Below are 25,482 nucleotides of genomic sequence, written 5' to 3'. Positions count from 1 at the left end.
AAATCAATATGAATAAATCAATTTAACAAATCAATTTAACCAATTTCAATTTCAAATTCAAACTGTAACCAATTCTATACAAAGATTTAACATATTTAAACCATAAAAAAATATCGACATGCAATCGATCGGATTCGAAACAAGAAGAAGATAGAAAGAAGATGAACATGTGATTGATTGCTGGAAAATTTTGATAGTGACGAATGGAGAGAATCATGTTTATTTATAGTGACCATTTTGCTTTGATTTCTTGGTTTAATCGAGGAAGCTTTTGTGGGAACTAGGGTTCAAGCCGAAGAGAAGAGGAAACGATGAGATGAAATCGAGGAAAAGACGATATGGAACCGAGGAGTCGACATATGCCTATATGCTTTGCATTAAAGTCGGTTATGTCCGGTTTTGATTCGGATAACGGTTTAAAACCGAACCGGCCCGACCTCCGAACGATTGGCAATATAAAAACCAATAGGTTTTTTTCTGAAAACCGTTACCGATCCGACACCGGTTTTTCGGTTCGGTTAGAGGTTCGGTTTTCGGTTTTGGTTAATTACGCCCAGGACTAGTGTGTTCTGTATGATGAACTGAAGAAGAGATTGTAGTGTACTTTAGTTTGGCAATGAGAAAGTGTTTGCTTTTAGTGTTTTCGTTAACTTGATGCTGTTTCAGATTTGGTTATGCTCATCAGCTCAACGTTTCTTATCTTAGAAATTGAAGTGTTAATCCATTACAGGGAAGCTTCACTTGTACTACTACTATGTCGGTTTTGCTCATTTTATCATGGGTTCTATACGCTGAGTTGAAGAAGAGATTGTAGTTTTACTTTAGTTTGCCAATGAGAAACTGTGAGGGATATGAATTATGAAGTTTTTGGCTTCTACTGTTCTTGGTTGCATACAGTTTCAGCAAGTCAGATGGCGTTTCAGATATGATCTTGTTTCATAAGCTCACAAACAATTAAAAACTGTTCTTATCTAATTTTCTAAGGGCATGATTAATCTCGATTTCTTAGCCGGGGTTCTTAACTCATGATTTGCATCTTTTCGCTTTTTTTTTGTATAATTTTCGGCTAAGAGACGGCTCTTAGAGCATGATTATCAATGAGACTTATTTGAGAGTTCTTAGAGTTTTATATTGTTATTTGTAGATTAGGACTTTGTTAAGAACTTTTAATGAAAATGGTGATTATAGGTGGGACTTTTTGTTGGTCCTTAGGTAATTTTTTTTTTTTGAAATAATAGTAACATATATAAGATAAAACATATTACCATTTTAAGTTGAATAACTATTAAGAAAAACAAATTTATTCATTTAATAGAAAATTACAAACATTTTATTACATTTCATAAAAAAAAAACTTCCAAACTTCTGAAATAAAAAGAAACAAACAACTTATTCAAATCATTGAAAATGTCCAAATTTGGCCCATATATTTTCAATCAGATCATTTTTTAATTGTTCATGGGCTTGTTTATTACGAAGGCTCGTTCGACGATCCATTGTACTGCCGAGATTCGAAGGCATGTTGACGGAATATGTATCCACTTCTTCTCTTTCTTGAAACTCAAATTTGTTAAACTGACTGAATGATGACCGTTCATTTTCGACAATCATATTATGGAGTATGATACATGCTCTCATAATATTTTCTATTTTCTCTTTATCCCATAACTTAGACGGATTTCTGACAACGGCAAATCTAGCTTGCAGGACTCCGAAGGCACGCTCAACATCTTTACGAACTGATTCTTGGGTTTGAGCAAATAATGAATGTTTCTGAGTTTGTGGTAGTCGGATAGATTGAATAAAAGTCGTTCATTTCGGATAAATACCATCCATGAGATAATATGCGTAATGGTATGGATTACCATTAACATAGAAGATTACTTGTGGCGCGATGCCGTTAATAACGTCATCAAAAACAGGTGATCGATCAAGAATATTAAGATCGTTCATAGTACCTGGAGCTCCAAAAAACGCGTGTCATATCCAGAGGTCATAGGAAGCTACGGCCTCCAACACAATTGTTGGTTTTCCGGTTCCTCGTGAATACATTCCTTTCCAAGCGGTGGGGCAATTCTTCCACTCCCAATGCATACAGTCGATGCTTCCAATCATCCCCGAAAATCCACGTTCTTCTCCGATATGTAGTAGTCTTTCTAGATCCTCCGGTGTGGGCCGTCTTAGGTATTCATCGCCAAACAAGGTGATTATTCCCGCGGCAAAATTGTGCAAACATTTTCGAGCTGTTGTTTCACCAATTCAGACATATTCGTCTATTGTATCAGCCGCACCACCGTATGCCAATTGCCGAATTGCTGCGGTACATTTTTGGAGCGGAGTTAGACTCGACCGTCCGGTTGCATATTTTGATTGTTGAAAATACGGTATTTCTGTGGAGAGACGATGCACAATACGCTGGAACAAAGATTTGTTCATTCGAAACCGTCGCCGGGATAAACTGCGAGAGTATGTTGGATTCTCGCTAAAATAATCATTCCAAAGGTGGTTGTGGCCTTCTTCCCGGTTTCTCTCTATCACAATACGTTTTTTTCTCTCTTTTGGTTCTGGAATAGGAGCATAGTTATCAAAAAAATCTTCAAAAGGGGTATCAAGATCAATATCATCATCATCATCTTTGTGGTAATGATAATGGGATGAAGATGCCATTACAAATATATCGAGAAGGGAGAAATAGTGTAATTGTTAAGGAAATAAGGAGAGGAAAGATTTATGTATTTATAAACACAAGAGAAGCTCATATTTATCGAAATGAATTTGAGAAAGAAACAAGACCCGTGTGAAAGTCCGTGAGGTTGTGATTTAGATGTGTGATACTTTTTCTTTGGTTGGTGATGAAAGAAACAAAGACTTTTGATGGAGGATGTATTCATGGGTTATTAAGAAAAGCGTGCTGGAGATACATGTGATTGATTCGTTTTCATTCACTACAAGAAAACATCAAGGATTCTGAGGGAAAAAATCGTCGGAATTTCGTCGGAATATCGTTATTCCGACGCAATTCCGACGAAATACGTCGTCGGAAATAATTCCTCGGAATTTCTTTTTTCCTCTGAAATCCCTCGGAATTTTCCGACGGAATTCCGAGGAAATAAATTTCCGAGGAAATTCCGAGGATCCCTTGTTTGTCGGAAAAGTCCTCGGAATATACCGAGGTAGAACTTCGTCGGGATAATTCCTCGGAAGTTCATCGATCGATGCGTGTTTGGACATATATACATCGATCGATAGGAGTATACCGACGGACTTTTTCCTCGGTTTATTCCGAGGAACTGTTCCCTCGCTATATTCCGAGGGATCCGTTCCTCGGAATTTTCCGAGGGAGTTGTCCCTCGGAAAATTCCGAGGGAAATGTCCCTCGCTATGTTTTTTAAAAAAAACGGATCGATCGATGCGTTTTTGTTCAAAAACGCATCGATCGATGTAGTGAAAAATATAATTAATTTCCTCGAAATGTAAAAAATATTAATTTTTTTGAAAAAATAAAATTTCTGAAATTTAAATTCGAAAATATGAAATTAAAAGTAAAATTGAAATCATACTAATTAATATTCAAAGTTTCACAAATAAAAATAAAACATTCCGAGATTGGGGAAAAAAAAACTACGGGTCTGGCACGTCCGGGAACACCTCGTTCGGGTACATCCTCTGCATCATCTCCATCATTTGCTGGTTCAGCCTCCTCTGTGCCTCATAGCCCGCCTGTTGAGCCGCCATCTGGGTCTCCAACAAAGATATTCGATCATCTTTGTCCTTCAACTGAGCCGTAAGTACTTCTGGATCAACAAAGGGCGGTGGTGCAGAAGAAGGAGGAACCGACCGGGTGCGACGACCCAAACCGAACAAACGTCCCTTCTTCTTTGGAACCGACTGAATAGAAAAAAGCCAAATTTAGAAATTTAAACCAAGAAATAAATGAATTGAACTTAAAAAAAAAAAAACTTACGGATTCAACGATTTCGTTGATTCGAAACCGGGACAAGTTGGTCGAAGCCGTCGAAGCGTCATCCTCGGTTTGAAGCTGAGACACTTCGTCTACCACCTGAGTTTGGACCAGGTCGACCACGTCCCTCACAAGACCGTCATCAATCTGGCCGGTCTTCTTGTTGGTATACGCCCTCCTCATTAGGGCGAGATCATCGACCGGCTCGCCATCATTTTCTTCCGCCTTGAAAAAAAACATAAAATTAAAGAAACATTAGAAATTAGAAGAAATGCACAATAAATTTAAATTCTGAAACTCAAATAATTGAAGAAAAAGCGGTTGAAGTTACCATGCGATCTCCGAGAGTGGCAATAGATTGAGCACCCAAGTTATGCTTGTAGATGCCCTTCCCTTTACGGTCGCTCCTGCGGTTGGTGGAGTTGGTGGAAGAAGTTTCTTTCGTCTCCTCCTTATCCCAATGCGCACACAACTCCTTCCAGACCGTGTCGTTCATCGACTTTGGGACCTTTTAATTAAAAAAAAAAGAAAAAGTTTAATAATTAAAAAATAGTTTAATAAATTAAAAAATTGTTTAATAAATTAAATCGAACCTTATTGATTTCCCACTTCTTCTTCCACTCGTGGATCTGCTTCCCATAGTTGTCCATTACTTTATGGACGAAGTGGTGATAGATAAAGAGCGTCTCATCGGAATTCCAGTTGAACTCTTGCTGAAAAAAAAACACAATTAGTAGAAAATTTATATTAAAGATTAAAAATATAAGTAAAAAATTAGAATACTTACCGCAAACTGACGAAACCACAGAACCTGCTTGTCGGTTGGGAAGTGAGTGAAAGTCGGATGTCCACTGTCGAGGGCCGAGTACATCATACGGTTGATCCATGCGCTGATCCCGTTCCCGGATCGGTTGAACCTTATTAAAAGAACAAACGGTTAATAATGAATCCAAATTTAAAGAAAAAAAAATGTTTAATTACCATGTTTGACCCCGTCCATGTGGATACGGAGTGAGATACGGAAGATGGTCACGACCGGGCTGTTGAACCAACTCCGCAACCCTCATCACTCCCGGAGGACCCGGAGGAACAGGAGCGGATGCAGCAGCGGGAGCGAGAGGAGCATGAGCGGGTGCAGCAGAGGGAGATGTATGGTTGGAGCTGTGGGGCGAAGGGGAATCCTGAAAATGGCTGGAATCCCGAGACTGGCTCCCCGTACCACCACGACCACGACGCTGTCGAGGCCGGGTCTGATCATCATGAGACCTGTAAATTAAAAAAATATATTTAATAAATACAGAAATATATAAATTAATTTTTTTTATTAAAAAAAAATCCCAAATAATTTAATCACAGAAAAAGATTTATATATATTAAATTTTTTTAATAAATATATAAAAATAGTTCTAATAAACAAAAAATAGTTTTAATAAATAAAAATTGTTTAATAATTACAAAAAATAGTTTTAATATATATATATATATGAAAAATATTTTTAAATCCCAAATAATAGTATTTAATCACAAAAAAGTTTTATAGATATTTAAAATGTTTTGTAAAATCCAAAAAATCGAATTTATATAGAATTTTTTTTTGTAAAATCCAAAAAATCGAATTTATATAGAAAAATCGTTTTGTAAAATACAAAAATCGATTTTATATACAAAAATCGATTTTATAAATACAAAAAATAAAAAAATTATAAAAAAATTCTAAATCAATTCAACAAAACAAATTATTCAACCAAATCACAATTCTAAACCTATTATACAACCAAATCACAATCCTAACCAATCACCCTAACAAAAATCTATCAAAACTACACAAAAACCTAACAAATAGAACCTAAGAGAGTGGGATAGGGTCCTTACATGATTTGTGTAAGAGAAGAGGGAGATCGCCGGAGATATCGTCGGATTTCAGGGGGAAATCGCCGGAGAGGAGGGAGAGGAGGCGCAGAGGAAGAAGAGAGAAATGGGGAAGAAGAAGGGGCTCGTGGTTATAAAACCTAGGGTCCGACGGACATTATCCGTCGGAATTCCGTCGGAATTCTAATTTCAATTTTCGCGAAATATTTGCCCGGTAAAATGAAAATATTCCGAGGAAATTCCGAGAGATAGTAAAATATCCGTCGGAATTTCCTCGGAATATTACGAGGAAATACCGAGGAACTAGTGTTTGGGGTTTCAAAACATCAATTTTTTTTGCCGTATTTCATTTCTTATACAATTGTAATGCATACCATTGAGGATTCTTTGTATACATGAGCATAAACCATGAAATAACAAATTTCAAAACTAATTGAAAGTATTCCCTTTACCGTTCGTTAAAAGGTATAAGTGTTTCTCTTATGTTGCGAGATTTCGTTCATACAATCGGAAAAGTGTTAATTATACGGTAAGGAACAAATTTTTGACTTCATAATGAACGTAAGACACTTAATAAGGGTTATATAGGTGTTATTCAAACGGCAAAACGTTGTTTTCGGTTTAAAAACCCTATTTCCTCGGAATTTCCTCGGATTATTCCGAGGGAACTCCGACGAAACCCTCTTCTTCCTCGAAATTTCCTCGGAATATTCCGAGGAAATTCCGACGAACTAGTGTTTGGGGTTTCAAAACGTAATTTTTTTTAAAAAAACGCATCGATCGATGCGTTTTTGAACAAAAACAAATCGATCGATTACTAAGATGGCCCGGGCCGTAAGATTGTGATCGATCGATGAGAGTATCCCATCGATCTATCGACAATCTGAATTGTTCCTCGGAATTTCCTCGGAAAATCTTGTATGTTTTTAAAAAAACGCATCGATCGATGCGTTTTTGAACAAAAACAAATCGATCGATTACTAAGATGGCCCGGGCCGTAAGATTGTGATCGATCGATGAGAGTATCCCATCGATCTATCGACAATCTGAATTGTTCCTCGGAATTTCCTCGGAAAATCTTGTATGTTTTTTTAAAAATGCATCGATCGATGCGTTATAGAACAAAAACGCATCGATCGATTACTAGGATGGACCGGGCCGTAAGATTGTGATCGATCGATGAGATTAACCCATCGATCTATCGACAATCTGAATTGTTCCTCGGAATTTCATCGGAAAATCTTGTATGTTTTTTTAAAAATGCATCGATCGATGCGTTATAGAACAAAAACGCATCGATCGATTACTAGGATTTACGGGGCCGTAAGATTGTGATCGATCGATGAGAGTAACCCATCGATCTATCGACAATCTGAATTGTTCCTCGGAATTTCGTCGGAAAATCTTGTATGTTTTTTTAAAAATGCATCGATCGATGCGTTATAGAACACAAACGCATCGATCGATTACTAGGATGGACCGGGCCGTAAGATTGTGATCGATCGATGAGAGTATCCCATCGATCGATCGACAATCTGAATTGTTCCTCGGAATTTCCTCGGAAAATCTTGTATGTTTTTTTAAAAACGCATCGATCGATGCGTTATAGAACAAAAACGCATCGATCGATTACCAAGATGGCCCGGGCCGTAAGAATGTGATCGATCGATGCGTTATAGAAACAAAACGCATCGATCGATGCGTGTTCGGAAAACAGAATTATAAGGCAAAACCCGACCTTTTTTGGATCTAAACCTTAGAACTCTCATCCCCTCCGATTTCCCCTATAATTCGCCCCCCCCTTTCTCTCTCTATAATCATCCGATTTGAACAATTTTGGGCTCTATTCCACTTGATTTTTCGAGCTCTACCTGATTCCTACACTCGTCTTCACCCTAAGACAGGTATACTCCGCGAATCTCCACATTCTGAAATCGTGTTCTTGAGCAATTTTTGGGTTTTGTGAATTTCTTATTTCCGTGTTGATTCCTTGATCAAATATGCATGAAACAGATGTTTAAACATGGAATAGAACACAATTGTCTGTGATCAACGAGTTTGGAACATGATTTGAGATGATTTAGGGATTGAGAATTTTTTTCAATTTCGTTTTTTTTATCACAACTCGATTTCGCTTTTCATTTTCATGTTGCTTTGAGTTCTTAATTGATTATAACCATGTTGAGAGCAATGATTCTATTTTGTAGAGAATGAAGCGCACGAAAACATCAGCAAAGAAAAACACACAAGAAGAGGGTTCGTCTCAGCGAGAGAAGCAAAGGCCAAAGAAGTGGGATAAGTCTGATACCACCCACTACAACAACATGAAGAAGGTAGCCGTTCCGGCTACACAACTAGCATGTCCTGAGACGATGACAATATTGGGAATCAAAGCAGACATTGAAGGACTGTTCCAGAACATGGGTCTAGGCCAACTATGCAACCTCAAGGAACCCACTTATCCGGAGTTGGTACGCCAGTTCATAGCATCCGCATACGTCACCCGTCCCGATGATAGCCATCAGGAAGGTTTTCTGGCATTCGTAGTGCAGAAAGTATACTATGAGGTATCTTTCACAGACCTCTGCGGACTATTTGGATTGAGTGCGGGGGAGAGGACATATGGTCTTTATTGGACTTCAGAGCTGTTGAACTTCTGGGAAACGATTGGCACAGGGGTTTATAGATCTTCTCAGGCAAAGGAGTCACTTATCCGGAGCCCAGTACTGAGATATGCGACACGCCTCATTGGCTCATTGCTATACGGGACAACCACAGCCGCATCAGTCACGCAATGGGAGTTGTGCCTCCTGTACCAAGGTGTGAGGCATTTGCTACCGGCATTTGGAAACTCTACATTCCCACCTGCTACTGCCTTCAACATGGGAGCGGTGCTGGCCGCAAACTTAGCAGGATACAAGGGGAAAGTAACCAAATCCAAGAGCAATGCATGTGGATTTGGTGCAGTGATTACTCGGATCCTTAGACATGTGGGTGTAGACTGTGAGAACCACCAGGTAGCACTGGACAGATCGAACAACATTGCTTGGAACTACCTGGATGTCATTTCTCTAGTAAGTAAGGAGTTCATAGCTGGTCCCCACTCGAGGATCGATCGGGATGGTCCTTACGTCTACGTATTCCAGGACCGAGCGAAGAAAACACTCTACTGCCACCTGCCTCAGATCGGCCTGACTGCTCTACTTTCAGAGGCTGCAGTTGAGTTTCTACCCCCTGCTACCGCACTAGTAGACAAGCCATCCTTCTTCACGCCAAAATATCAGACCAAAGGCAAGGGCGTGGTTGATGAAGAAGGACAAGATGAGGCTGCACAAGCCATTCCAGATGATTCACAACCCCATCAGCTACTCCCATCAGACTCCAGCCAGTACAAGCTGCAAGAGCTTCCACCGAACGCCACTTCGCGCCAGCAACAACATTGGAGAGATCAGAGCATAAAGACAAACAACGACATGCTACACAAGATCTGGGCTGCCATTTCACGTATCAGGCCGTGTCGTTGCCAAAAGGATGATGTAGTTCATCGGGACAACTCTCCATCCAGCTCTGGTTCGGGTTCGAGTGGTACACACATGGTAAGAAAGAGGTCCAAGAGACCCAACGATGCAGGAACATCTGGAGCAGGAGACGAGGAGTAGGAGCTATCACCGGCTATTTTATTTTCTTTTCTATTCTAACGTTTTATGGTCTTATTTTCTGTTAATTTTGAACTGAGTTTTTTTTTAGGTTTCTTAATTATGAGTTCGTATTTCTTTTACATGGTTTCTTTGTTTTATTTGGTTGTGTTTTGTGTAGCTTTTAATTCGTATTCAGCTTTGCCTTGCTAGATAAACCAAATAACTATTATCCAAGGAAAGAGGTTATATCAAGTGTTCCTCGGAATTTCCTCGGTATTTCTTAAAAAAAAAAAAAATAAGTTCAATGGTAGTCTGTTTCCGAGTCATCATCACCAGATGAATCTGAATCTGGATCTTGGTGAAACTCTCCAATTACTGGTTCATCCTCTACGTGAACGACGGCTTCCTCTCCAAAGTCGGTTAAATCGACTACAAGGCCAACTCCAGCTAAATCTTCTGCTGCACTACAGTTGCCGGATGTGCTTGGTTGTAGTGGGTCTTCCAGCTCAGAACTTCCCTGAACTCGGCCTCTCGGGTTGAGTCTTGTAACAGTAACCCATGGATCATCTCTGTTCCTTACCCGGGGGTACTTGATATAACAAACCTGTAACATTTAGAAAAATTATAAATTAATACACATGATGATGAATCATTCTGAATAATTAACATTTAATTACCTGATCGGCCTGGGAAGCAAGAATGAAAGGATCATAATATTGCAGCTTTCGCCTCGAATTTACTGATATAACACCAAATGCATCTGTTCTCACACCTCGATCTGGGGTGTTGTCGTGCCAATCACAATAGAAAACAGTACAGCGCAATCCAACCATGCCCAAATACTTGATTTCCAAAATCTCATGTATGTGTCCGTAGTATACATCATCTCCTGATGCAGAACAAACGCCAGCATCATAAGTCGTACTCGAACGTCTCCTCTTCTGAGTTGTGAATGCATATCCTCGAGTACAAAATCTCGGATATGACTTCACAACAAAGTTTGGTCCAACGACCATCTCACGTATCCAATCGTCAAATGTTTCACCTCTGGCCAAACCAGCAGACACCTATTAATAGCACATATATATATATTATATCAATAAATGTGAATTAGTATAAATATGTGATAAAATATATTTTAATTTGTTTAAAGCACTCACATAAGTAAACATCCATCCAGTAAATTCTCTCTGCTTCATTTCTTCTAGTTCGTCCTCTGTGGCGTATCTATACTCGAACCGCTTTTCTGCCATGAAAATCCTGTATATGATGACAATAATGTAATTAATTAAGATTTAAATTTCAACTTGTTAAAATAAAAATTTGTAAGCTCATTTATTTACCTCTCATATTGAAGAACGTCTTCGCAGTTGGTGAGCAAATATGTTTGCAAATGACTGCGCTCCTGCTCAGTAAGTCGACGGTCCTTTGGTTTTCCGCTAAGTCGTCCAACGTCTGTGAAAATGTCTGGAACCGTAACATGATATGTTGCCCGTTCGCCTCTATCATCATGCCGAGCAGGTCTTCTGTTTTTGGTCTGAACTTCTGCTGGAAAGTAGTACTCGGCAAAGTTTGAAGTTTCTTCATTGATCATCTGTGCGACTATAGAACCTTCCACCCTACTTAAATTTTTCACCATCTTCTTCAAATGGAACATATACCGCTCATACAGATACATCCATCTATACTGCACAGGACCACCAAGTTCCAATTCTCTTGCCAGGTGAATAACAAGATGCTCCATAACATCAAAAAATGAGGGAGGAAATATCTTCTCAAGGTTGCACTGAATCACGGCTATGTTAGTCTTCAAATTTTCAATACCTTCAAGAGTCACTGATCTCGTGCATAAATCGCGGAAGAAACCACTTATCCCTGCAATTGCTTCATGAACATTTCGTGGTAATATTTCCTTGAAGGCGAACGGAAGGAGGCGCTGCATCATTACATGGCAATCGTGGCTTTTCAAGCCAGTAAACTTTCCTTCCTTTCTGTCGATACAGTTACGCAAATTTGATGCGTAACCGTCTGGAAATTCCACATCGTTTGAAATCCAATCAAAGAACGCATCTTTTCCCGCTGCATCAAGTCGGTATATGGGAAAAGGAGCCCTACCATTCTCATCAACATGAAGTTCTGAACGAGCACATATATCGACTAAATCCAGTCTTGACTTCAAATTATCCTTTGTTTTACCTTGAACATTAAGGATCGTGTTCATGAGATTGTCAAAAAAGTTCTTCTCAATATGCATGACATCTAAATTATGCCTTAGCAGATGATCCTCCCAGTATGGCAGATCCCAGAAAATACTTTTTTTGTGCCAGTTATGTAGTTCTCCAACAGCATCTACCGGAAAACGCTCATGTCCACCGACTTCTGGCGTCCTTTCTGCACCAAAATCTCTTAGTTGTATCTTCAAATCTTTCCCACAAATTTCCGGAGGTGGACTGTCAAACACCCTCTTGTTCTTCGTAAACAAATTCCTACTCCTACGATATGGATGATCAGGTGGTAGGAATCTCCTGTGACAGTCAAACCAACACGTTTTCCTTCCGTGCTTTAGTTGGAAAGCATCAGTGTTATCTTGACAATATGGACATGATAGCCTTCCATGCGTTGTCCATCCAGACAACATACCATATGCTGGAAAATCACTTATTGTCCACATTAGTACTGCCCGCATTTGAAAGTTTTCTTTACACGAAACATCGTATGTTTCAGCACCTTGAGCCCATAGTTGTTGCAACTCATATATTAGTGGCTGAAGAAACACATCAAGTGATCTCTTAGGATGCTCTGGTCCGGGAACGAGAATCGAGAGAAACAAAAACTCTCGTCGCAAGCACAAGTTTGGGGGGAGGTTGTATGGTGTAAGAATGACGGGCCATAGAGAATACTGTCTTCCACTCTTGCCAAACGGACTGAAACCATCAGTACATAATCCAAGGTAGACATTTCTTCTCTCATACGCAAAGTCGGGATACTTTGATTGGAAATGCTTCCACGCTTTTGCATCTGAAGGATGTCTGATCTCACCATCTGTTGAGTGCTCCGCATGCCATCTCATTGGTTGCGCTGTGCGTTCAGACAGATACAACCTCTGCAACCTTTCCGTCAAAGGTAAATACCACATCCTTTTATATGGCACTGGAACTCTTCCAATTGTATCTTTATAACGAGGCTTTCCACAAAATTTGCATGTAACCCGCTGTTCATCCACCCTCCAATAAATCATGCAGTTGTCGCTGCATACATCTATTACCTGATACGATAAACCAAGACCAGCTACGAGTTTCTGAACCTCGTAGTATGAACCAGGAGCTACATTATCCTCGGGTAGAATACCTTTTACAAAATCAGCAATCGCATCCACACAGTCTTCAGCCAAATTATAATCTGTTTTAATGCCCATCAATCTTGTAGCAGATGATAAAGCTGAATGACCATCTCTGCAACCTTCGTACAATGGTTGCTTTCCAGCATCCAACATATCATAAAATCTCCTAGCTTCTGCATTGGGTAAATCTTCCCCTCTAAAATGATCATTTACCATCTGCTCAGTACCTACACCATAATCTACATCCGTTCTAATTGGTTCTTCTAATCTAACCGCTGGCTGAGGTTCACTAGTACTACCATGTTCATAATCAGTTTCCCCATGATGATACCAAATTTTGTAACTTCGTGTAAACCCACTCAAATATAGATGAGTCCAAACATCCCACTCTTTAATAACCTTTCTATTTTTACAATTAGAGCAAGGACATCTTAACATACCTGTTTTTGCTTCCGGTTGTCGGTGAACTAACCCCATGAATTCAGTTATACCTCGTTGGTATTCTTCCGTAAGCAATCTCGTGTTCGGATCCAAATGAGGTCGATCGATCCAAGAACGAAAATAATTTGAAGAAGACATATTTTTTATGAATCAAATTCGTGTGTAAATAGAGTAAGAGGGAGGATGAAGATATGAAGTGAATGAAGAGGAAGAGGAGTGCTTGTATTTATAGTTTAAATCCTGCCGACATACCGAGGAAATTCCGACGGAATTCCGACGGACAAAACTAGTTCGTCGGAATTTCCTCGGAATTTTGTAAAATCCCCCAACGGCTCTCCAACGGCTATAATATTTCCTCGGAATTCATCGGTTTTTTCCGAGGAAACCCAATTTTGTGTTTCCTCGGAATTTCCTCGGAAATTCCTCGATATATTCCGAGGATTTCATTTTCCGTCGGAATGTCCGTCAGAATATCGCTGTTTTCTTGTAGTGATTGGTTGGTGATGAAAGAAACAATTATACTTTCTTGTTTGGTTGATAATAGAATACGATATCACATTAAAATTACAAAACGAGCAGGTAGAACTACAAGAGTTCATATTAAAATACGAATTCAGAAGTGCATATTACAAAACACATGAGTAAATCCTTGCTCAGTTCCACTTAAAAAACACATGAGTAACACCTACAACAAGAACCATAAAACCTACATACGAGCAGCTAGTCCAATGCCTATTAGCACTAAGACAACAACCAAACACAAGCAATTCTGAATAACCTAGATGTATTTATCGCTAAGTCACAACCAATTCTCTCAACCCTTAACAACTTCTGCTCTAAATCAAACTGCAGATCCTTAAACTCGCGCATATGGGTGTCGTCGTCACTTAGAAACGAAAGGTAATTTACCTTATCAGAAAGCTGAGCATACTGTGTACCTAAGGCTTTGATCTCCTCTGTAACCGCGGCATCCCACCACTTGTATACATGGCAGTCTCCGTCGTCGATGTTGTCACAGGTGTATAACCTTCTCCCCGGGTCATTTCTTGTGTAAGAAGTAGCTAAAAGCGGCTCGCGGCCACAGTAGCATTCCTTGGGGAAGCCAAACTCCACTTCAGGCTGCAGAGGGTACTGATTCTGCGCGGCTTCGATCTCTGCTTGGTCTAGCATGATATTCATTTCTGTCGAGCTGTTTCCACTGTCTGCTGAGTTCCGTAAACCATAATCCTCCGAATCAGACGGCTGCGTGTAGCTATAATCCAAACCCATAACCTGTCAATAATAAAAACGGCACACGTAAGTTTTGTATGCCACATAACATCAAGCATACATTATGACAGTGAACAAAGTAAATAGACTCCCATGATTTAAAACAAGGAATATTATTTCATAAACCACAGAAGCAAGTTGCTGAAACAGCAAATTAAAAAAAAAACAAGTTCAAACATCAAATTTAAAACATCAAATGCTTAGTTTAAAAATACAAGGCAAGGAGTTTATTCTTCACGACTTCTTCACTCTCACTAGGTGGTTCCTTCTTAGCTAGGAGAGTATCAAGAATCGCGAGCTTGGATAGCTTCTCCTTCTGTGCCAAATCTTCCATCTTCAGATCCCACATGCTCTTATAATCTCCATAAGCCTTCCCTTTACCACTATTACATTTTCATTAAATTATTAAGAGATTTCGTTACACAATCAGAGATGGCAATGCAGTTTAGTTACAAATCAATATAACTACGAACACATCGTTGTAACTAGGCATTTAAGTAACAACTATTCACAATCAATCATGGCAATGCAAAAGAGTATTTGGTTTCCTTCATTTTACCATTAATACTTACAGTTCCCTGACATGACAAGTAACCATAACCTACAATTGTCAATGCAAAAGAGTATTTGCTAAGACAATAACAACTACTCTAATTGGAAATGAATCTACAGAGGTTCGTCGGCCATATTACAATAAGAACTACTCTTTCATCAACAATTTTATAATGATTCATCAAAATTCATCGGCCAATCTAAGAAAGCACAACTAAAAATGGCTATAATCTCCTTCAATCATGCAATAACAACAAACAACAACAACAACCAGACAACGACATAAACCTCTAACGCATTCTTGTTTAGGGTAGAGAAAGACATACCTTTCTGATTCTAATCGGCGGAGAAGCTTTCGGTCGGACAATAGATCGGTCTCGAGATCGCGAAATAATCGATCGGCTCTTTAAATCAGGGGAGGATCGCCGTCTACCTCTATCGCCGTCGAGAGAGTTTCGTGAGAGAAGGAGAGAAAGAGAGAGAGTTGTGATGAGACGAAACCGTGTGTTGCCCTACACCGCACTTCTCCAATCCTTTTTCGCCACGTATGACGAAGGACGAGCCCAGGACGAGCCCACAAACTTCTTATTATGGGACTTTCAGACACAATCCTTAACAATTAACTCCTTTTTTCATTTTCTTTTTGGGCCTAAATTAATAAGGACGTCCATAAGGACGCCCTATACTGATGCTCTTATATCTCTTATTTAAAAGACGTTTCTTAGTTTTTCATAATTAAAAACTAAAAAAAAGCTAAGAACCCAGTTAAAAGGTGATTGAACCTATGGTCAATGATGGTCTAAGGTACATGAAAGGTGAAAAACAACCCGAATGATTGAACCTATGGTTCTCTAGGGCCGTTCTCTAGATCTTCTGAATATACTTTGTTTCTCCTTTATTAGTCTATCTTCGTATGGTTTTTATGAAGCTGTTAATCATGAGTTAGGACAAATTACCATACGGTCTCTACTTGAATGTACCGGGCTATCTGCATTTATATTTTTTGGAAGCTTTATGGTCTCTACAGTTCATTTTGAACCCGTCTCTGCATTTGCTTGATTGGGAAAATTATGCTACTTTGAGTTTCCCATATTACGAAGTTGCGACTGATTTATCTCAAAAGTGTAAATTGAAGAACACTTACCAATGCGTTTTGCTCTGGAGAGAAGAAGTAATAAATATATTTGGCTTGGATAGCATGGACTTGCCATTACCTGTTGCGCTATAACTCTTTTGGGGTCAAAGAGGGATGGATGGGTTATTGGATTTGATAAAAGCTTTATAAGGCCCAAGGACAAAACTGTCGGTTTTCTCAGGTTTGGTCATATGATGGAGAGCTGATCTTTTTGCTTGATGGTTGGCTACAGTTAGAAAGGTTAACAGACATCACAGAAGAATCTGGTACGAGATCATTGGGTGTTAAATGTTCAGATATGGTTTCAGTTGCACCATCTTGAACTTCTTGGCGCATTACTGTTTTTGGCGCATTGAGACATGTCAAGGATCTTTGACCGAATCCTTACTGTTCCAGTTCCAAGTAATGGTGCATGTGATATACACTCCCTCATAAAAACCAGGCCTGGTCCAGAGCACAAACAAAGGAAACGGTCGCTAGGGCATCCCAATTATTTTGCAAAAATTTATTATAAAAAAATTATATGAAGAATGAGGGCAAAAATTTGTATTTTTGAGTAGGGCATTACAAGTTTTTTCTATAAGTTAGACCGGCCCTACATGCCGATGCCGAAGCCAATGAAAACCATTCTTATCTGCTACCAAGACATGGAAACTGGTTTGAATACATCGTGAACAGGTTCAATGGTCAATATTGGTCTTGTTTGCTCAAAAGATACCATCATGTTTGAGAACTGAAGCAGCAAATGTGTACTTTGTGGAGATAATGAGGGATCATTTTTTGAACTGAAAAAAAATACCACTAATTTGATATTTATATTATTAAAATATAAGTACAAATATAAATTTATCCTTAATTTTTCAAATTATTTACAATCATATGCCACTGAAATAATAAATTTATCTACCTTTTAGTATTCTTGTCTTTTATAGTTCAATTAATGCATTTTCCTAAAATAGCGTATAACAAATTATGTTTACTTATTTAAAAAAATATTTCCTATAATCTAACTAAACAATAAATTATACTTAATCAATGTCAAAAATGTAACAAGATTTTATTATTACGGGGTGGTTATTTTTTATTTTGGTATATGAACTATGTCTAAAAAACATAAAAGTGTTATAAAAATACATAATATAAACCACAAAATTGTAAATAATATATTGAATTATTTAATCGTATAAATCAAATATAAAAATACATAACTATTTTATTTTGCATTAAACTTTTGATCAGTAAAAAATACATTTGCAAAAACACACGGGTTATATTTTAAAAATATGGTTGTACCAGTTGACGGATCAAAAAATAAAATATAATTATTCATTATAAATTATAAAATGATTGTGTTTAGAAATATATTAAATAATTATTTAATATATATAAATTTTAAAAATGTATATTACCATTTATATAAGATAAATATTTTTTTTTGCTAAGCAAAAACGAATATCCGCGCGGATGCGCGGATCAAGCTCTAGTAGGTATTACATTAGTAGTCATTATTTTTTCATTTTTTTAACTGTGTAAGACTATTTATTTGATTTATTTTCGAAAATACTAAAGGGCATTATAGAAAAAAATGGTACAAAATAGAAATTAGCCTAATAGAACAATGTTATCATTTTTTGATCTGAAAAAACAATTTCCTCAATTTTAAAAGGTCAAAGACATTTCCAATCCATAACAGTATTTTCTTTTGCTTAGAACTTTAAAATGTCAAAGACATTTCCAATCCATAACAGTATACTATGTTTTTCCTTAAATTTTAAAAGGTCAGTGACATTTTCAATTCATAACATTACTCGATACTAAAATTATTTTTCTTCTCCAATCACAACACCAAACATCATACCAAAACTATTTTTACAGTCTTATTCTATTATATTATTAATATTTAAAATATAATTAATAATTATTATATAATTATACTAGGACCGGCCCGCCCTACGGGCGGGATGATAATTTGAAAATAATGTAAGCCAGATTTTGATCCGCGTTTTGCAAGCGCTGAATATTTTATGATGATAAATTCTACATCTTAATAAATATTTTATTAATTTTTAAGAATTTTTGTATTTAAAATATTTTTGCATTTAAATCAGTGTTTTTAAATTTGATTCGAACCCACGGTCAAACCGATTAATCCGGTGGTTCGATAATTCAATTTAGGTTTTTAAAAATATCCATATTTAGAAAATCACGAAAACCCGAAACTAAATCGATTGGACCGATAGATGGCCAATATGTAATATAATTTGATTTAAATTGTAATAGTTTCATAATTTGTCATCTTTTAATCCAAAAGATTATATGTATTTTCGTTTTTTTATAAATTATTTGAATTTTTCCATTATTTAATTTATCTAAATAATTTGAGAGAAAATTGTTAGAAATTATAAAAAAAGATGAAATATTAGTTAAACATAAATATTAACATCTAATTAACACACTAAATACATATTAGGGACTCTGTATTTGAAACCAATTATTAAATAACAGAGTAAAGGGTCTCAAACTATTAGTATTTGTATTTCTGAAAACGATGTCTTCGTATAAAGCTCAGAAGGGTTGGACATCAGATTGGTTGTTGTTCCTGCGATGAAAGTGATTTAGTCAATGTATTTTTTTTTTTAAATCGGACCAGAGATAGCAGAAGAACGTATCCAAATTGATACTAACCCTATGTGTCTCCGCGGCCCTGTATATACGCTGGTTGCTGTCACTGTGAGTCATGAGGTGTTCTAAGTCAGCAGTGCAGAACAATGGTGTGGTTAGTTTCTGTAAACGAAATCAGAATGATATTTAGTGAATTTATGACTGATATCTAACTCTGAAACTCCGCATAAAGCATTAGCAGATGCTGCATATCCTAACTTCCTCCAGAACTACCGAAGCAAGTAGTACTTAAAAGAGAGAGTTTTCTTGATACCTACAAATAATACTGTGCATGAGGTGAACACCTATCTCCTCTCCAAAGTCCCATCAAATGCTAAAGTGTATTTAAGCTCTGATTCCATTGAGTTAGAAGTTACACAAGATGATGACAAAACACTAAAGATGATGAATCTTGAAATCTCAGTTAAAAATATAACTCACTAATCAGTGTCATATTGCTCATATATCCTATAAAACTGGTACCCGAAGCAAAAACCTTGGGTAACCAAATAAAAAACTGTTAAAAATAAATTAATTCGTAAATTACATTTAAAATGTTAATTAGTTTATTATATCTATAATGAAAGTTAGACTACATTGACTACTTTGTTACTCCATTACGTCTTTTCTTTTGTTTTTGAATGAATTGAGACTTTTAGTTTCTCGTATAGATTTTCTTTTAAACATATTGATTTAAAACTAACAAATCCCATTGTGCTAAACTTTAAACAAATCATTTAATCTACAATATATTTTTTGTCATATAAACATATAGTATACATGCAAACTTTGTATTATACGTATATATTAAATAGCACAACAAATTTCTTCCTGCTTACTTTTTTTTTTGTTAAAGTACTTTTTATTCCTTTTGTGTTTTTAATAACTCGTTAGATTTTGGTATGCCACATACCTTAGCGAATAGTGAGTTTCCTACAAACTAAAATAAAATGAATTGGTTTACAAAATATTTGGTATTAGTATAGATTATATTATTACATTTCATTATTTAGATGTGATAAAATCATAATGAAAACATTTATAAATTTATAGATCTTATGTTTTACTGCTATATAAAAATTTATAACGGTTAAAAGATATATGATGTGTTATACTGCTAATTCATTTTAAAAGTTAATATTATTCTCTTAGCAAAGATTACTATTTGTGTGTGTTAGTTAGAGACTTTTTTTTGGGCCACTGAGACAATATTCACTGAGACGATATTTGTTCACCAATCCCTCGACATACAAAACCTATGAAAGATGACACGTAGTTCGTTTCATAAAATACTCGATTTAATATTTTCTTATAAAATATTATTAGTTTTATAAAATATTTGTTATAAAGTGGTTTTATTGTATGATATATTTATTCCAGTTACCAAAAAAGAATAGGAAAAGATAGATTTATTCATCAAATCGTTCTTTTTCCTTAATTTTTTTTTATTTTCTTCTTCGCTTTCTTTTCGACTCCTGCAATTTTCTTTTTTCAATTTCTTTAGATCTTTTCTTAACTTCTTCAGATCTTTTTTTTTTGAAAAAAATCAGATTTTTCTTTATGCTTTGACGTTTACTTTAATTTCTTTTAATATATTGTTTCTTTTCTTTCATTGATCATACATCTTTTGCTTTTAAATCCAATAGTTGCATTAACTTTTGGGATCTTTGACTTCTTTTCTTCCCAACACACTCATTTTCTTGTCTTCGCCTTTTTTCTATCCTTGACTTATTTTTTCCTTTTCATTTGCATGTTTCAGATCTGACTTCTTGGAGAAGAACGTGGAGAACCATTTACACATCATCACCGACGCTGTTTACATTTACCATATTTGCAACTGAGCACTGTCATTTGTTCCGGCCACCACCGTTTTCATTTCTTCCACCATCGCCATTATTGTCATATCTTCTTCTACCGACATAAGTATTCTATATTTAGATTTATTATAATTTCTGTTTATTTTCGTCTGTAATATTTTAATGATTTAAAATCATTTTATATTTTCTACTTTATTATTTTGTTAAGATTAGAATTTGGCACAATTTAACAAAGTAGTCCAATATGTATAAGTCTCGAATATACATTTGGAGTTAATTCTTAGTGGACTGGACTTTATAAACTAAAATAATGACAACAGAAAAAACGAAAACCCAGACGGAACACAAACAAAAATAAATGAAACGCATCGTTTTTGTGAAAGGGGACAGGTGTCGCTTCTAGGATGTACGACTTTCCACGTGGCATCACAGGAGGGTCACCAACATCTTTATATATATATAGATTACATAAATATGTATTACAATAAAATATATTTAAAAAGAATATTTACTATTTCAATATATAAATAACATTTTTTAACTAAATTATTTTAATAAATGTAATATTTTATTATAAATATTTAAATTACTATTATGTATTATATTTTATTTATCATTTAGTTAATTAATAAAATAAATGAATGGTGTAATGTAGTGAATAGTATAACACCAAATTTGATGTGATATAGTATTGCAGTAAAATAATGTAAATTTTAAATGTTTAATCGGAGATGTTTTATATCAAAATTACACTAAAATAAAATTTTGGAGTTGAGTTAAAGATAATTTAATAGAAATTGTCAATAAGTTAAAGAAAAAAAAGAAAAAAAAAACTTGACAGAAAAGGAGGGTGAATATCGAATAAAGAAATTAAAAATAGAGAAAAAGACAAAAATAGCACTAAATCAAGTTTTTGTTCCCAAACTAGCACTCAAAGTCAAAAGTCACAAAAATAGCACTTAATGTTTTATCAAAAGTCATAAACTTAGGGTTTATAGTTAAAGGGTGGGGTTTAGGATTTAGGGTTTAGGGTTTAGAGTTTAGGGTTTAGGGTTTAGGGTTTAGGGTTTATAATTTAGGGTTTAGGGTTTAGAGTTTAGGGTTTAGGGTTTAGAGTTTAGGGTTTAGGGTTTAGGGTTTAGGATTTAGGATTTAGAGTTTAGGGTTTAGGGTTTAAGGTTTAGAATTGAGAAATGAGGTTTTGGGGATAAGATATAAACTTAGAAATGTGCTATTTTGGTCATTTTAGTTTTTGAGTGCTATTTTTGTGATATAAACTTAGAAATGTGTTATTTTGGACATTTGCCCTTAAAAATAGGTAGTAAATCTAAGGGAAAAAGGAAAGAGAAAAAGACGAAAATAACACTAAATCAAGTTTATGTTCTCAAACTAGCATTCAAGATCAAAAGTCACAAAATAGCATTTAATGTTTTATCAAAAGTGACAAACTTAGGGTTTAGAGTTAAAGGGTGCGGTTTAGGATTTAGGGTTTAGGGTTTAGGGTTTAGAGTTTAGGGTTTAGATTTTAGGGCTTAGAGTTTAGGGTTTAGGGTTTAGAGTTTAGGGTTTAGGGTTTATGGTTTATGGTTTAGGGTTTAAAGTTTAGGGTTTAGAGTTTAGAGTTTAGGGTTTAGGGTTTAGAGTTGAGAAATGAGGTTTTGGGGATAAGATTTCAATTTTTAAAAAATAAAAAAATTAAAATTTTCAAAGGATAAACTTAGAAAGATGTTATTTTGGTCATTTTAGTTTTTGAGTGCTATTTTTGTGATATAAACTTACAAATTTGATATTTTGGAGATTTGGCCAAAAGGAAACCTCTAAATCCAACAAAACCACGCGGAGACTAGCCTTTCCTTTTGATCCCAACGAAAACGCGTCTTCATCATCTTCCTCCTCCTTTCTTTTCTGTCGATTTTGGCTGAAAGGTATGTTTCTGCTTTCGCAACGCTCCTAGATCTCAACGTTTCTTCTTTCTAAATGATTGTTCTCTGGTTGGGTTTCTCGGATTAGCTCTGCATGATTAGATTCAAAGATCTCCTGTTAATTGCGCTACAGAAATTACCATTAAATGTTGTTGTAATGTCGTATTAACATTCGATGAGCTTGGTTATTCGTGTGTTAAGTTGTATGGATTTGATTGTTACTATTTGGCTGATTCTGCTGCTTTGCAGTTGGATTTGTGATAGCAGCTTTGTCTTTTTTACTACAACCAAATATGGATGACTGGGGTAAGACTAACAACTCTCCTGTCTTTTATATGTTTCTGAGTTGGTTTTGTGGAATTTAATGAGCTGTGCTGCTTTTTCAGAGGATGAACAAATTGCACCACTTCCAGCAAAAGTTGTGCTTAAAAGCAACTGGGATGATGAAGATGTAGATGAGAATGAGATTAAGGACTCCTGGGAGGATGATGATGACGACCAACCTGCTCCCGTATTTAAACTCTTCATTCTCATCTCTGGTTTGTTCTTGTTCCTTTAAAGTTTCTGAAACTTGAATTTACTTTTGTGTAGCCGCCTCCGGTAAAGCCTGCTCCACAAAAGGCTCCTCCCAAGAAAGCTGTTGAGAAAAAGGGCAAAGCAGCTGAAGCTCCAAAAGAAGAACCTTTAAATCCTCTCTCTGAGAAACTTCGCATGCAGAGGTATGTAAAATTAAGAGACAGATGACCAAAGGCTGTGACGTGTTCTTCTTATACATTATGTTAATTTACTTTGACAGGCTTGTTGAAGAAGCGGACTACAGGGCAACTGCCGAACTCTTTGGAACGAAGGGTGAAGAGAAAAGCCTTGACGTGTTCATCCCCAAGTCTGAAACTGACTTTTTGGAATATGCTGAAATGATTTCTCATAGGCTTAGACCATATGAGGTATGGTTGCATTCCGTGTTTCTTCTCTCGGCTTTTGGGCGAGTGGCATCTTAGAATCATATACTTGTATTGCAGAAAAGTTATCACTATATCGCATTGCTCAAAGCAGTCATGAGACTTTCGGTGACCAACATGAAGGCGGCAGATGTTAAAGATGTTGCTTCGTCCGTTACAGCAATAGCAAATGAAAAGCTTAAGGCTGAGAAAGAAGCTGCTGCTGGTAGAAAGAAGACGGGTACATGCACTGAAAAATCACTTTCTAAACTCACTCTTGATTCTTGGAGTAGTTATTTCTTTTTATATATTTCTGTTCATGCCTCTGCTTATAGCACTATAGCAGTTTATATTTGGCTTAAATTAGTTACTGTGGATAAACTTTTTGTGATCATTAAATGGGTTTTTTTTATTTATTTCATCAGGTGGCAAGAAGAAACAACTTATTGTAGATAAGGCCGATGACGATCTAGTAGCTGGTCCTTATGATGCCATGGACGACTTTGACTTCATGTAGATTACAAGAGCTTTGTGATTGTGAGGGAATACAGTTTCGATTGCCTGGCGTCTGTTTCATCATTATCTCTCGGGAAGAAGAGCAAAAGTTTCTTAATTCTGGGATATATATAGTTGGAACAAAGAAGTCTTGCTTTATGGGTTTTGGTCTGTGTGGTCTGGAGACATTCTCTACAGAGTCATGTTTTGTTTCTTTTCTGTTGGTTAAAAAGCTAATACTTTAATCAATTCTCGTATAATGGTAATACAAATGTCTTATCTTTGCTCATGGTTCTCTCTATCATAGCTTCCCACTTATATAGAGGGTCTGTTGTTACAGAGTCTTAATAGCTTACCACTTATATACCATTGTTCTTGGAGGTAGGCATTTCATGGGAATTGTATGCGCTTATGGTCTCTCATCTCTCGCTGACATTATGGAACACTGTCACCATTACGCAAATCTGAATTGGATTGATGGGATGCGCCAGATTGCTCGCTAGGTCTCCCCACCGTCACCAATACGCTAATCCGAATTGGAGTAATAAGATGAGCCGAGATAGCTCGCTAGGTCTCTGTGAAGGAACATATGCGTAAATATAAGTATAAAGGCGAGAAATGAAAAACACAGTGATTAATGTGGTTCGCTAAGTTGCATACCCCCACATGCAATGCAAGGAGAAATTTTATTATTTAGAGGCTATGTATAACTCATATGAGGGTTACAAGAATACAAACCCCACATTAGACTTGTAGATATTAAGTCCAATAATACCATGCAACTTCCAACAACTTATGCAATACACTTGATGAAGAGCACTTGATGCAATCCATTAACTAGATTCAACATCAAGATTCAAAGCACATCAACGAATCTCCTTCTGGACCAGATGCCTCTTCAGGTAAGATATCCTTTCAGACCATATGGCCGTTCGTACCAGACTAACGTGTCGAGATGTTCAACAAGTCCAAGCAATTATTAAACTTGCTTTGAGGAACAAACTTAGTGAAAATGCAAGTAGGATTATATGCAGTTCTCACTTTCTTCATAGTTCACTTCTCATCTGGCAAAACGGGATACCACACATCAATATGTTTGGTTCTCTTATGATGAATATGATCCTTGGCTAAGCATATCACTCAAATCTGTCGCAATACACAATAGCTTGATTGTGATGTAAACCGATATCACTAATCAATCGTCTCAGCAATTTTTCCTTCCCTTGCAGCTTCTGTTAGCACTGTTGAATATAGAGTCGCCTTCCAGCTAACCACATAACTGCCCAAGGTGAACAAATTACCTTTCAAAGATTTTTTGTTGTCCACATCTCCAGCATAATCAGAATCAGAATAGCATATAATCAGTCGTGGAGTCTCTCCTCCACAGACAAGACTAACATCAGATGTATCCTTCAGGTACCAATAAATTTACTTCACAATTGTC

General features: G+C 36.5%; 3 protein-coding genes across 8 annotated transcripts; 1 reads left to right on the top strand and 2 right to left on the bottom strand.

The window, feature by feature from the left end:
- Nucleotides 1-1,383: 1,383 nt before the first annotated feature.
- LOC125581953 lies at nt 1,384-5,028 on the bottom strand. Its single transcript, XM_048748234.1, has 7 exons — nt 4,943-5,028; nt 4,749-4,878; nt 4,555-4,674; nt 4,293-4,469; nt 3,965-4,186; nt 3,626-3,888; nt 1,384-3,349 (listed from the first exon to the last, which is right to left on the bottom strand). The coding sequence occupies exons 1-7, from the start codon at nt 5,026-5,028 to the stop codon at nt 2,959-2,961; spliced, it is 1,389 nt and encodes a 462-aa protein (XP_048604191.1). The 3' UTR covers nt 1,384-2,958.
- Nucleotides 5,029-13,680: 8,652 nt separating this feature from the next.
- Nucleotides 13,681-16,627, bottom strand: LOC106444863 (uncharacterized protein At4g04775-like). Its single transcript, XM_048748233.1, has one exon. The coding sequence runs from the start codon at nt 14,516-14,518 to the stop codon at nt 13,991-13,993; it is 528 nt and encodes a 175-aa protein (XP_048604190.1). The 5' UTR covers nt 14,519-16,627; the 3' UTR covers nt 13,681-13,990.
- Nucleotides 16,628-22,458: 5,831 nt separating this feature from the next.
- On the top strand, nt 22,459-24,327 carry LOC106441212 (eukaryotic translation initiation factor 3 subunit J). 6 transcript variants are annotated; one of them, XM_013883034.3, is made up of 7 exons: nt 22,459-22,608; nt 22,855-22,911; nt 22,992-23,116; nt 23,197-23,324; nt 23,402-23,549; nt 23,625-23,784; nt 23,969-24,327. In XM_013883034.3, the coding sequence occupies exons 2-7, from the start codon at nt 22,899-22,901 to the stop codon at nt 24,058-24,060; spliced, it is 666 nt and encodes a 221-aa protein (XP_013738488.1). In that variant the 5' UTR covers nt 22,459-22,608; nt 22,855-22,898; the 3' UTR covers nt 24,061-24,327. The 6 variants fall into 6 exon arrangements, with proteins under 6 accessions (XP_013738488.1, XP_013738490.1, XP_048604188.1 ...); XM_013883036.3 differs by having other exon boundaries at nt 22,505-22,608; nt 22,873-22,911; XM_048748231.1 differs by having other exon boundaries at nt 22,573-22,674.
- Nucleotides 24,328-25,482: the final 1,155 nt, after the last annotated feature.

This window comes from Brassica napus, chromosome C2, assembly GCF_020379485.1.
Source record: "Brassica napus cultivar Da-Ae chromosome C2, Da-Ae, whole genome shotgun sequence".
In the NCBI taxonomy this organism is placed as follows: domain Eukaryota; kingdom Viridiplantae; phylum Streptophyta; class Magnoliopsida; order Brassicales; family Brassicaceae; genus Brassica; species Brassica napus.
The sequence above is the reverse complement of the archived record's forward strand: the minus strand, read 5'-3'. Positions and strand labels throughout refer to the sequence as shown.